The following is a 12,324-nucleotide window of genomic DNA, read 5'->3' on the forward strand; positions in this document are numbered from 1 at the left end:
TCAATCCGGAATTAAAACTGAAAAAAGGGAATATGGGAAATAAAAAATTATAAATAAGCTTCTCCGATCTCGTTTTCATATCAGGCGGCGTGTTATAGGTTTCTGATATTTGAACCCAAATTCTCACCGGCGATCGATTTTTGCAACATTGGGTTCGTGAAGATGGTAAATTTCTCTCCTTTCTTATTCGGGGTTTGATCTGATTCTCGGTTAAATTTTAGGGCTTTTGTGATCTTGATTTAGTTGTCAGAAATTACTATTGTTTTTAATTGAATTGTGTGTCGCTCTGTGATCTAGATAAGAAAAAATCAGGAGAAACTATCTTGTATTTGATCAAAGCATGGTTCTTTTAATATATATTGGTCTCTTTCTGGTATTGATATTGCCTGGAATGACATAACTATATAGATTCCTACTTATGAGGAGCTTTGTTTGATTTTTAGAAATCTGGATCTTTGCATAGTAACCATGTTTGTATGTAAATTTCAGGTGGGGAAATCAGTAAAATTATCTTCGAAAGACGTTACACCGGTTAAACTTATTAGTCGAGGTTTAGTATCTGATTCAATTGCTAGAAACATCAAAGTGTGCCGCAACAAAGGGGACTTATCTGATATCAGTGATGCTGAGGTAAAAAAATGTCTTCTACCTTAATGATTAATTGATGCTTATTGTAGCTCTCACAAATTTTCAACACATGTAGTCCATTAATTTTTAGCATCTCTCTACCCTTCTTAAGGAGGATATAGTTTTTGTTCCTGTTGAGTTTTATCTGATTTGAATCCCGTCTATGGTTTTAGTCTCTGTAAACTCAACACTTGTTCCTGGATTGTGGCGAACCAGCATTTTGTTAACATGTAAGCCCATCACGTGTTAATTAGTTTCACTTCATTCCAACCGTGTAACCTAGTCAAAACTATTGTCTTGTGCTTGTCTTCCGGTTTTTGACATTCTGCTCTATTCTTTAATGTTAAATTATATCTATGAAGCTTGTGAGCAAAAGCAATTTCTATACCCTGATTTTGATGGTTATTGCTGCTCATCAGGTTGCTGGTTATCTAAGTAATAAAGAAGAATTCATTTTCAAGAAGAGAGCTTGGGAATTGATGAACCCTGAGTACCAAAAGGTGTTTGCTCTTAACCTGTCTTTGATCTACTTAATTTCTGTTAAGTCAACTTCATATTGTTACTCACATGCTTTCATTGACGTTCTTGTTAATGATCATTCATTTTATTGATTCTCAGGGAAAGAGGAGGAAAGTCGCCAATGAGAAAAAGAAGGATCCTGCTAATAAGACTGCTCCTAGTAAGAAAGCTTTTGCAACCAGAACCCCAAGCAATGTAGAAACTGAAAATGCAAAGGTCGGTGCTACCATTCCTTCAGCTCTCTCTCTCTGAAACAATGTCTATATATATTGCACTTTTGTTTCTTTCAGATTTCTTTGGATCTTCCTTATTTTTCATTTGTAGTTAAATTTATCGTCTGACATAATTTTTTCTTGTCTTATTTCATGCAGAGACCGAGTTTGGAAATCAATTACGATGCCTTGGATAAGCTATTTGGTGATGTAAGTTTACTCCTATTTCTAACAAGTATAATGCTGTGTTTCATTCATAGAATCGAAAGTTGAAGAGATATCAGCTTCATGTTGCTAGAATAGGCCTCTTGTTTCTCTGCCGAGTCTCTTATGTGTATTCATATCTTTGTAGGATAACTCTCCAAAGAGGGATAATCTAGAGAAAGCAGTCGGTGTTGGTGACCAAGTGGAATATTCAAATCATAGCAGTGAAGAAAGCCTTTTGAAACCTCCGGGTTCTGAGGAAGAAGAACCAGCCTGGAGTGAGGATTACAGTAATGAAGATGCGTATAGAGGAGATGAAGAATGCTATGGTAATGAAGATCTTGAATTTGAAGATGAAGTTGAAGAAGAAGATGATGAAGGGATTATTTGGTGATCTCATCTTATGTTGTGAAGTGATCTCAACATGTCTTACTCGGAACATTTGTTTTCTTGAAGTCTATAGTGATCTCTACATCTCTTTATTTGATTCATCATCTTCCTATCTAACAAAGCCACATTAATTTGCTGATTCACATGATTAATAACACAGTGACTGGCTCTATTGCTTTTGTCATCTGCAAATACATTCTTTTCGTTGTAAATATTCTCTTTGGGACAATGTGAATAGAGGAGACGCAGAATGCTATGGCCATGAAGATCAAGATGATGAAGGGTTAATTTGGTGATCATCTTACATTGTGAAGAGCTGAACGTTATATTTTCTTCTTCAAAATCTTGAGATAACTGTAAAGTGATCTCTACATGTCTTATTCTGATTCGTCGTCTTCCTATCTAACAAATAAAAGCCTCAACATATTGTTGTGCTGATTCATATGGTTCACAAAAAGTGAGTGGCTCTATCGCTTTGTCCTCTGCATATAGATTCTTCTCTTTGCAAACATTCTCTTGGGTAAAATCATCTGAGAAGGTGAAGCGGCGAAACAAACATGGGTTATATATTAGCCTCTTGTTCGCATGGCTTGCTCTATGACGAGCCGCTGGAATGTGGAACGTTTAGCTTCATCTGAATTTCATTCTCTGGATTATCTCTAAGTTCCTTTAGCCCTTTCACCACGTTTTGAGCTAGATCTTCATAAGCTTTTGATACTATAGAACCCGGTGAAGAGACAACCACAGGAACACCTTCATCAGAACCTTCTCTGATCGTCATTTCCAGTGGAATCTATATAGGCAACCAAATAGTATTTAATGTAAGACCAGAGAGAGAATGAACAAGGGTCTTAAAAGCATTGAAAAGTAACAAATTGGTTCTGGCTCAGATTATATACCTCACCGATAAGTTTCAAACCCTTCTTAGCAGCAGTGCGGCGTGCTCCTTCTTTCCCAAATATGAAAGAAGGTTCGTTACAGTGAGGGCAAACAAAGCAACTCATGTTCTCCACAAGTCCCAAGATCTAGCAGAAAAATGCAGAAAGGTTAAGCAGCTAGATCGAGATCTATATGTTTCCCAGCAGGCAAAGATGACATAAAGAAGATGGCCGTACAGGTACTCTAACTTTGTCAAACATGGAGATTCCTCGATTAGCATCAGCAAGCGCAACATCTTGTGGAGTTGATACAATAACAGCACCTGGAAACATAATCCCACTCTGATAACTACACATTTTTTCTCATATAAGGCAACTCGGATATGCTACAACGAGTTCAGCTACCTGAGAGTTTCAGGTTTTGAGATATGGAAATTTGAGCATCACCGGTTCCAGGTGGCATATCAACAACAAGAATATCGAGATCTCCCCAATCAACTCCTCTTGTCATCTTAGCCAGAGCACTCATTACCTGTAACAATACCACAAAGCTTGATTACGGAACTACAGCTTTTTTTTGCTTGTGTGGATAATAAACTCTAGAAAGGATGTAAAAAGACACACACCATAGGACCTCTCCACACAAGGGGTGCATCTTTTTCAACAAGAAGTCCCATTGACATGCATTTAACTCCATAGTTCTCAACTGGAATCATCTTAATATCTTCAAATACAGATTACAGTAAAACGTAAATGATGTATATAAAAACACAAAATGCTAATTCTGTTGCTAGAGGTTTGTGTCTATCTATCTATCCATCTACCTTGGTTAACTTGGGGCTTTTGATTGATTTTCATCATAATTGGAACAGATGGCCCGTACACATCCGCATCAAGCAATCCAATCTTCAGTTCACATTTGTTGGCCAATGCAACAGCTAAGTTTACTATATACATCAACCCCCAAACTTCTCACATTAGCATTTTGACAAAAGCCAAACACTTTCAATCTCAACACACAAAAAGCTTCAGTAGAAAGGTTATACCAGCTGTGGAAGACTTTCCGACTCCGCCTTTACCGGACGCAACGGCGATGATATCTTTGACTCCATGTAACCTGAGCTCCGTCGTCCTCCCTCCGGCGCTAACAGAGCTCTGCAATAAACGAAAAGGGGAGATTAAAAAAAGTCCAATCTCAAAGGAACGAGCTTTAAGGATCAATGCTTACGAAGAATTTAAAGGCAGAGACGGAAGCTGCGTAGAGTTCACGGCGGCGGAGTGATCGCAGAATCGCGACGGTAACCATAGGGAGGACTGAGGAGAGAGAGAGAGGAGTGAAAGTGGTGACGAGGGCAATTTAGGAAATGCCAGTCAATGAAGTAAAGGTCTCAGCTTTACTTTAGAAGAGATAAATAGTGAAATACTACAAAACAGAGAGATTGGGAACACAAAGAGAGATAGATCCTTTTTGGCTTTTTTTAATGTAAATTGCTTCGAGCTGAAAAACATACATAAGAGTGGAATTGGCAACACAACCAACCACACTTTTGATCTTTTTTTTTTTGGATTTTAATTGTGATAAGATCATAAGAAAGAGTTTGCTTCACTCGAATGCTTTGATTAGTCTATGTTATTTTTATTTGTGTTGCTTCTGCAAATAAGTAGAATTGGTCTTCAACACTAACTAGTTCACGTACTATTCTTCAATGTTTCCTCAAGTTGAAGGAGTTGTGAATGACTCCATCGTGTTTGTTCTTGTATTCTTTAGTTTACAAATGCTTTTGGAATTCTCTTTTATATAACAGTACTACAGTAGTATAGATGACAAGTCAACTGTTTTTGCCAGCCAAAACATATAGTTCATACAATGATATAATCCAAATAGTAATATTACAACAGTATTTAACTCGATCAACTTGAAAGCTTTGACTTGACTTATCATCTATATTACTTTAGATGATTACTAGATTAGATTAGGATCCCTGCTAGAGCACGAGTTGAAATTTCTTTTATTTCTATTGTAGTTTTTATATAAAATATAATTTATGTAATTGTTTTTAGAAGTTGTTGTGAATAAAAGTTAAGATTCGGGTTAAAATTTAGGATCCGGGTTAAAAGCGGTTGTTTTTAAAAGTTGTTGTAAATAAAAGTTAAGAGGATCTCAAATCGAAATTTAACAAATGGTTACAACCCATATAACCTATAACCTATCAAATAATCAAACAATTAATCTTATAACCCATATTATATAGTCTACACAAAAATGTTGTGTACTTCCGTTTTATTATATAGGGGATCCATATATATATATACAACGAATGTTAATGATTAACTCATAATAATAAAACGGCATTTATGGGTTAAACATAATAATTCATCCTGTTCAATTTCATGTGACCATCTAACTTACATGATATGTCCATCATTGTTAGTTTATGTTTCTTGCATTTCTTATAAATTAAAAAAAAAAGTCAATACCATGCATTTTTGCAGCAACATTCCCATATAAATTCATTACCTCTGTTCCCTTCCTTTAGACAATCTATAATTCGTCTGGTTTATCTAGACATAACACTGGTTTAGTTAAAATCCAGAGATTGTAAGCGATGATACTTGTGTATTTCTCGCTACCATTGTTCATATTCTTGGTGTTCCTATGCATCAGCGGTTGTGTAGGATGTTTCTACATGGGTCGTCAGCAAGGTATAACTAAAGTCGGTGGTGGATCGACAATGCCAACCGCTTACCCGACCACACCGCAAGCCAACCAGTGTTACAATGCTCAAGCCAACCAAGGTTACATTGCTGGAGCTCAGCCTTACCCGCCTATGTCATATGCTGTCTAGTCATTATGTTCCATGACTATGAGCGGTTAAAGCATTTAAAATTTATCATAAACCGAAACTGTTTTTCTTTTCTTGTCTTTTGTTGTTCTGTGGTTTAATTTACAGTTTGATGATAACGTCATTTGTAATAATCATCCGATCTTTACGCAGTGCCACAAAGGGATTTGATAAAACAGAGACAACATATTATAAGTCTGTCCAAGGATAAAGATACATAAACGAACTAGCTAGAGTGATTATTAAAGTGAGTTTTGATAGATCCTTTGCTAAAGCTTTGTCCTTGTCCATAGTAGCCCTTAAAAAAGCTATCCTCATCTCCGGGGAAGCAGCTTCTGGTAGAAACCCTTCAAACATTATAGGTTTTCCTGTGGCAAAACTTCCCAGTCTCCTGATTTCAATCTCCACCGTAAGCTCAGGTTTACCTCTCAGAAAATCATTGTTTGCATATTCCCATTGTTGTCTGTATCTTCTTATCACCCAACAAATTGGATCTCTCCAGCAAATTTCTTCATGTTTCCCTTCAATTTACAGCGCATTATTTTGAGAAACACTTTATGAAACCGTACGTGTAGCCTTTGGACCAGTTGTTCCACATCAATCAGCTTCGAGTGTCAACGAACCAGTCACATCCAAGGATAAGCTCAAAGTCAAGTTGAAGCCAGCCAGCCAGGTAGCTTGATGGAAGTCCCCCCCGACGCACCAAAGGGTTTGAAAAACAATGTAACATCTTTATGTTCCTGCCTACATCAATGTAAACTGTGTTTTAATATAAGAAAGCTACTAAGAGAAGTTCAAGAACAATGAAAGCTAATAATTATAAGCATTCTACCTTTCGTTTTCTATTCAAAACCCGGGACCTCTTATTATGGAGGAAATACTCATATCCAATATTTCATCTCTTATTTTACCATTTTTCTTTTCTTCAATCCGTGAGTGGGACTGACCTCGAATGGTCACAACAGCCTCGCTAGATGTACGCTCAACAGTGTCTGTTACCCGTATTCCCTGGAAACCTCGGTCATTTTCATCTGGAGCATATAACAAACTCATACCACACCTTATCACCTTGCAGCATTCTACTTTCCTTTCAGTTTCATCGGTAAGGTAGAATTCAAATGAGGCACTAGTGAGATGACATCTATTGCCGTCATTACTCGTTTCCATCCATTCCAAGATTGGCACACTACAGTTGTTATAACTGATAAACACATGGTCAGATCTAAGTTTCCGTGGTTCATGGCAAGATGATCCACATGACTCGTTCCATCCCCCAAGGCAGAAACTAAAGCTGATAGACTGACCGTTTTGATTTTTGAATTCGCACTTGCATCTTACAGATAAACGGTTGACATGATGACCTTCATTATCCTTGAAGGAGACAACAATAGATAGGGAAGCTCCAATAAATTTACTGTTACACCAGTGTGGAAGCAGGTCGGTTTCTATTGAAGATCCCATTCTCTGATAGCAGAACCATGAGGGTATGTCATTTCCTGGAAAACAAACAGCAACCAGAGGCTCTAGAACTAGTCCCTGCAAATTACAAAGAAAATCATTTAAGCAATGAACTACGATCGAAGTAGCACCAGAACAACATAATGAAATGGAGTTGGACCTTATGATTATGTTGAAGAGATGTCCTTGCCAGTAGTTGACTCTTGATTTTGGCCTGCGTAACAATAGCTTCCTGCTCAGATCGGTTCAGCTTGAAACAATTCGTGAAAAGGAAAGTAGTATGCATCCTATCAGTTACTAGGGGAAGTGACACTGGTTTTGCGACTTTTTCCAGAGAAACACACCCGTGAGCATCTACATATTGTAGACTAGACGGAAGCACTGGAAGAGAATTGAGCTTGCAGCAATGTTTCAGGTCAAGCAACCACAGACATTGAAGTTTCTTAATGCTTTCAGGTAGAGTCTCAATATTGTTTCTGCTTAAGCATAAACACCGTAACGAGTATAAGGAGCTAAAGTTATCTGGAAATTTGTAGATATTGCAGTTCGTGAGATAGAGGTCCGATAAGCAAAAGCTGCCTGAGAAAGGCAACAATACCAACGCTTCGGAATCTTCGATGATAGATCCGCAGAATGAAAACATCTTGAGGTTACTCAAACAAATCTTTTCAGGTGTCTGTTTGATGGATGTTCCATCCATAAGCAAAATCTCTAAGCATTCCATCTCCTCTTTGATTGGTGGAAGACTCTCCAACGCTGAACAGCCAGAGAGAATCAGTTCTTGAAGAGATTTCAGCTTGTAAAGATCTTTGGGAAGAAACTTCAACCTGCGACAATTCTTCAGATTCAGCAAAATAAGGTTGCGAAGACTCTCGATGTGTTCAACAACCTTTTCAATTGCTGAGCCTTCCAAATAAAGAGATCCAATATTGTCTGATATAATTTGAAACTCTTGAAGGTTTGAGCAGCCACTGAGGATCAGAGTCTTTAGAGATTTTAAATTGATCCCCTTTGGGAGACTCTCAAGGCTTGTGCAGTCTCTCAGGTTCAAGTAAATAAGTTTGTTCATCTGTTTGATTGATGAGCCCAACAGAACCAAACTCGTACAGCCTTCGAGGTCCAATCTTTCAAGATTTTTAGCCATGGACAAACCTGATAAACTCTGCAAGTCTTTTGACTGACTGAGGTCGACCCATCTTAATTTTTCTGTATTACATGGCACCTAGACAATGATTACATAACCAATCAATCAGTAGAATAAAACTAAAGAATAATATTTTCTAATAAGAAAATAAATGACCGAGGCTGCACCTTCTCATTTTCCCACAGTTGTTTGATGAAGCTATAACGCAGACTAAGATCAACAAGTTCCTCTGGATTGAATTCTGATGGCAGGTATTCGTAAGGGTACCCTTGCCAGTGAAGGTACACAAGCTCATCCGGAAAATGATCAAGCCCTTCAGAGAACAGAAATTTATGGTCGTTATCACACCACTGGGAACAATGAGACTTGTGGAACTTGAGGAATTTGAGATTCGACATCCTCATGAAAACATCAGGACTTAGCTTGATCTTTTCGACATTAGACATGTTCAAGAAGATGCCTCTAACACATTCAGTTCCCTAGTAGAAAGATCGAAGAATTAAGGAACAGTTAACAAACCATACTAAAGAGTAAAGAACAACACCAAGTGAAGATATGATGTACTACATTCATTGGAGAATTAATGAAGCAAGTAACTCACCGTTCTCTGCTCCAGCACATGACGTATGTCTTTGTGGTTCCACAACCTGCTACGTTTGCCTGCCCTTTTGATGGATGATTCAGATCCAATCTTCTTACCCATTGCATGCATTAGATCATGCATCTCAAGCCGATTATAAGAAATGGTTACCAAGCACTTATCTTCAAGTTCTCTCATAACATGGTCTGATTTTAAGATGCTTGAAACCAAATCTGCTTTTTCTGATCTGAAAAAACATGCTATATCTAGAAATATGCTCTTCTGTTCATCATCCAGTGCTTCATAACTCAGTTTTAGCACTTTCTGAATCTCCTTGTCTGGCTCTACCGTTAATCTCTCCCATTTTTCCACCCAGTATGTTCTTTCTTTCTGACGTAGACCTGAACCTAACAACTTCAAAGCTAAAGGGTGCCCTTTCGCATAATAAACAAAATTGTTTGATAAATCCAGAAATTCTTCTGTTGGGTAGAGGCTGTCAGAAAATGCATCTAGGCAGAAAAGTTCCATAGCTTCACTGTCATTTAATCTGGGAACAATGTATGTTGCATCCGCATTGTTCTGCAGAAGTTTCTTGTCTCTAGTTGTTATAACAATCCTGCTTCCTTTCCGGTACAGCTCCTGCTGTCCAATGAGAAATTCTATTTGATTTACATCAGTCACATTATCCAGCACAATAAACAACTTTTTGTTCCTTAGAAAATCTTTCAATCTTCCATGCGCTCTAACATCCACATTTTCTTCATCCAATAATTTACAGAGGAGTTTCTGGTGCAAATTATGCAATCCATGCCGCTTTGACTCATTTTCAATGTCTTCAAGGAAACAGTAACCATCAAACTGACGATACTTTCGTTTATAAACGCTATCAGTAACTGTTGTCTTGCCAATTCCAGTCATCCCGAGAACCCCAACGGTACGGATACAATTTGTGTTATCAAACATCAATAACTCCTCCAGTTCCTTTGAACGTGATTCAATCCCCGGGAAACCAATGATTTCACAAGGAGACAAATCATTCAGCATCCTGAATGTTTCCTTGGCTACTTTTTCAACAAATTCACTCTCCGGCCTGCACACAAAAGTTCATCCAAATTAGAATTTTATAGTAAGGAATATAAGGAAGCTGAAAACAAAACAGAGCACTGGAAGACAACTTATTCCTTTTCTATAGTAGAATGTAGAACTGTAGAAGACTTGAATGCATCAAAATTAATATTTCAGAGTTGACTACAAATCTAAAGAAAGTAAACGTTAGAATTGGTAGTACCTTTCTTCAGGAAGCACATACCCCAGGATATTGGAAGCAATCTTCAGAGCTTCCTTCCATGCCCCAATTTTGTGCCCATCTCCCTTGAAACTATCCTTAGGGCTCAGGAAGGGAGCTCCAAAACTCCCTCTCTGATTCTCCACATCAGATTTCCTGACTTTGTAGAAGACAGGTAAGACCCCATGACCAAATTTCTCCCTGCACTGCATTATCTTCCAGAGTTCCTCCAAGCACCATGTGGAGTTGGCATAGTTCTGTGAGAAGATGACAATCGACATTTTTGATTGCTCAATCCTGTCAAATACAACAGAGATGTCCTTGCCTCGACGGAGTTTCCCATCGAAGAAAGCATCAATACCTTTCCGGTGTAGGAACTGAAGGAGGTATGAGGTGAAGGAATTACGTGTGTCGGCGCCTCTGAAACTCACAAACACGTCAAACTGGCGCTTGGAGGGATCCAAAAACGATGAAGAAGAAGAAAGAAAAGCCATTAAAATATGGCAGCGAAGATGCAGCTTTTTAGAAAAAGTTCTTGTGATACAGTTGAGGTCTAGCTCACAAGGTCCATGAGCCGAAGTGATATGGAAGAGACGACGACTTTGAGGCGTTGAACAAAAGTCTTGCCACAAATATTAGTTTGCATTATCACCATATAGCACACCTTTGTTGACTTTTTCAGAAAGCCTTGAATTTACCACCATCTCATTTCATAGTAACTTACGAATTGGAACCATCTGCTGTATGAGTATCCGATGAACACAGAGGTATTTAGAACTTTTTTTTGTTTGACCTTTCTCTTCAATTCATTCGCCCAAAAAGGGACACATCTGAGAGAACCCACATTAAAAGAAAAAAAAAAAAGTCTTTTTTAAGAGAATTTCGTCCTCTGAAGAGCTGATCACCATTCGTAGAAACGCAAATCCGAATTCGAGTGACCTGCCAACAAGGATATGAAAGCAGAAAGGTAACATAGGTGACCATAAAATCAAAGTACTTTTCATATAGTGGTCAAACGATATTTTGCATTCTAGAAGGAGAGACGATTCTCAGACCAATATTATTTACAGTTGAGCATTACAGACAAAGTATGTGAAGCTACACATGTATGATTTACCACATGACTGGACACGTACAAAGCTTGGTGACCCCAAGTAGCCTTATTTATGGGCATAACAAAGTCTTACTTCCAATAGGAAAACGTGGAAACCATAATATATACATAACAGAAACAGTGAATTTCCTAAGCCATAACAGAAATTTCCACTTTGGGGTATATTCTAATACCGTAATGTTGATAAGAAGTCTTAGCGTCCGAGTACTTGCAAGTTGCAAGTGAAGTTATCAGAATGTCTAACAAGGGTTCTGATGTGATGAACTTCCAATCCGAAACTAAAGGTCAAACAAACACAAACACAATCACAAAACAAAGTTAGTAAACTTCAGCGAAATGCCTTAGCTTGCATTATTATCAGACAAGAAAGCCAAGGGGGTGATATATCATTCAATATGGAAACACAAAATCAAATAAAATGCAACTAACCAGTAGTTGAATACCTGATTAAAGTATGCGGTGGCTAATGATATGACGGAGATGATGTTACGGGTTTTCAGATTTAAATATAAAAGCACACACATATCTTCCCCAGCATTAGTTGGCATGTCCTTGTGTTGAAATTTTCCAAACCTGCACAAACAACTGTTCGTATTAAATGAGATATACTGAGCAATATTAAGCCACTGCCGTCACAGATTGTAGTGCGAGCATTTACTTCAGCATCGATAGAAAATTCCAGCATGGACAACTAAAATAAATAAATAAAAACTAAGCAAAGCAGAGTGAGAATAGTCGTCGATCATGTTGCACATCTGAGGGATGCAAAAGCGCAAAAGATCTATCAACTAGATAAAATAACAGTAGTATCAACCAACTAGGCATACAGAAAACAGAAAAAGTAAAAGAAACAACAAGATCCACACGAAAAACAAGAGAACTAACCCGTACATGAAAATGAACTCTTTGGTAGAGCAGGAACTGAGAAGCAACATTTCAGCGATTTTGCAGGTCATGCTGATTATATCCAGCTGAAGGCAATGCTTCAGTGACAAATCTAAACGTATGTAACCAGTGGTTGGCAGACATTCTTCAGAACAAATTGTTGGCCAAGCACCTTGTAACTCTCT

The 12,324-nt window shown here is 37.9% G+C and overlaps 3 protein-coding genes across 6 annotated transcripts; 1 reads left to right on the forward strand and 2 right to left on the reverse strand.

Moving 5' to 3' along the window:
• LOC104718364 lies at positions 71-2,144 on the forward strand. Its single transcript, XM_010436093.2, has 6 exons — positions 71-165; positions 490-630; positions 1,047-1,127; positions 1,246-1,362; positions 1,518-1,568; positions 1,711-2,144. Exons 1-6 carry the CDS (start codon positions 163-165, stop codon positions 1,954-1,956), a joined length of 639 nt encoding a protein of 212 aa, XP_010434395.1. The 5' UTR covers positions 71-162; the 3' UTR covers positions 1,957-2,144.
• Positions 2,217-4,269, reverse strand: LOC104718365 (iron-sulfur protein NUBPL-like). Of its 2 annotated transcripts, none has more exons than XM_010436095.2 (8): positions 4,059-4,269; positions 3,877-3,985; positions 3,655-3,777; positions 3,457-3,536; positions 3,236-3,362; positions 3,068-3,153; positions 2,852-2,977; positions 2,217-2,745 (listed from the first exon to the last, which is right to left on the reverse strand). In XM_010436095.2, the coding sequence occupies exons 1-8, from the start codon at positions 4,134-4,136 to the stop codon at positions 2,548-2,550; spliced, it is 927 nt and encodes a 308-aa protein (XP_010434397.1). In that variant the 5' UTR covers positions 4,137-4,269; the 3' UTR covers positions 2,217-2,547. The 2 variants fall into 2 exon arrangements, with proteins under 2 accessions (XP_010434397.1, XP_010434396.1); XM_010436094.2 differs by having other exon boundaries at positions 3,457-3,554; positions 4,059-4,266.
• On the reverse strand, positions 5,390-10,744 carry LOC104718366 (inactive disease resistance protein RPS4-like). Of its 3 annotated transcripts, none has more exons than XM_010436097.2 (6): positions 10,144-10,744; positions 8,877-9,945; positions 8,443-8,754; positions 7,292-8,353; positions 6,506-7,209; positions 5,390-6,413 (listed from the first exon to the last, which is right to left on the reverse strand). In XM_010436097.2, exons 1-5 carry the CDS (start codon positions 10,632-10,634, stop codon positions 6,520-6,522), a joined length of 3,624 nt encoding a protein of 1,207 aa, XP_010434399.1. In that variant the 5' UTR covers positions 10,635-10,744; the 3' UTR covers positions 5,390-6,413; positions 6,506-6,519. The 3 variants fall into 3 exon arrangements, with proteins under 3 accessions (XP_010434399.1, XP_010434398.1, XP_010434400.1); XM_010436096.2 differs by having other exon boundaries at positions 5,390-6,417; XM_010436098.2 differs by having other exon boundaries at positions 5,390-6,432.

The sequence above is a fragment of the Camelina sativa genome, chromosome 10 (assembly GCF_000633955.1).
Source record: "Camelina sativa cultivar DH55 chromosome 10, Cs, whole genome shotgun sequence".
In the NCBI taxonomy this organism is placed as follows: Eukaryota; Viridiplantae; Streptophyta; class Magnoliopsida; order Brassicales; family Brassicaceae; genus Camelina; species Camelina sativa.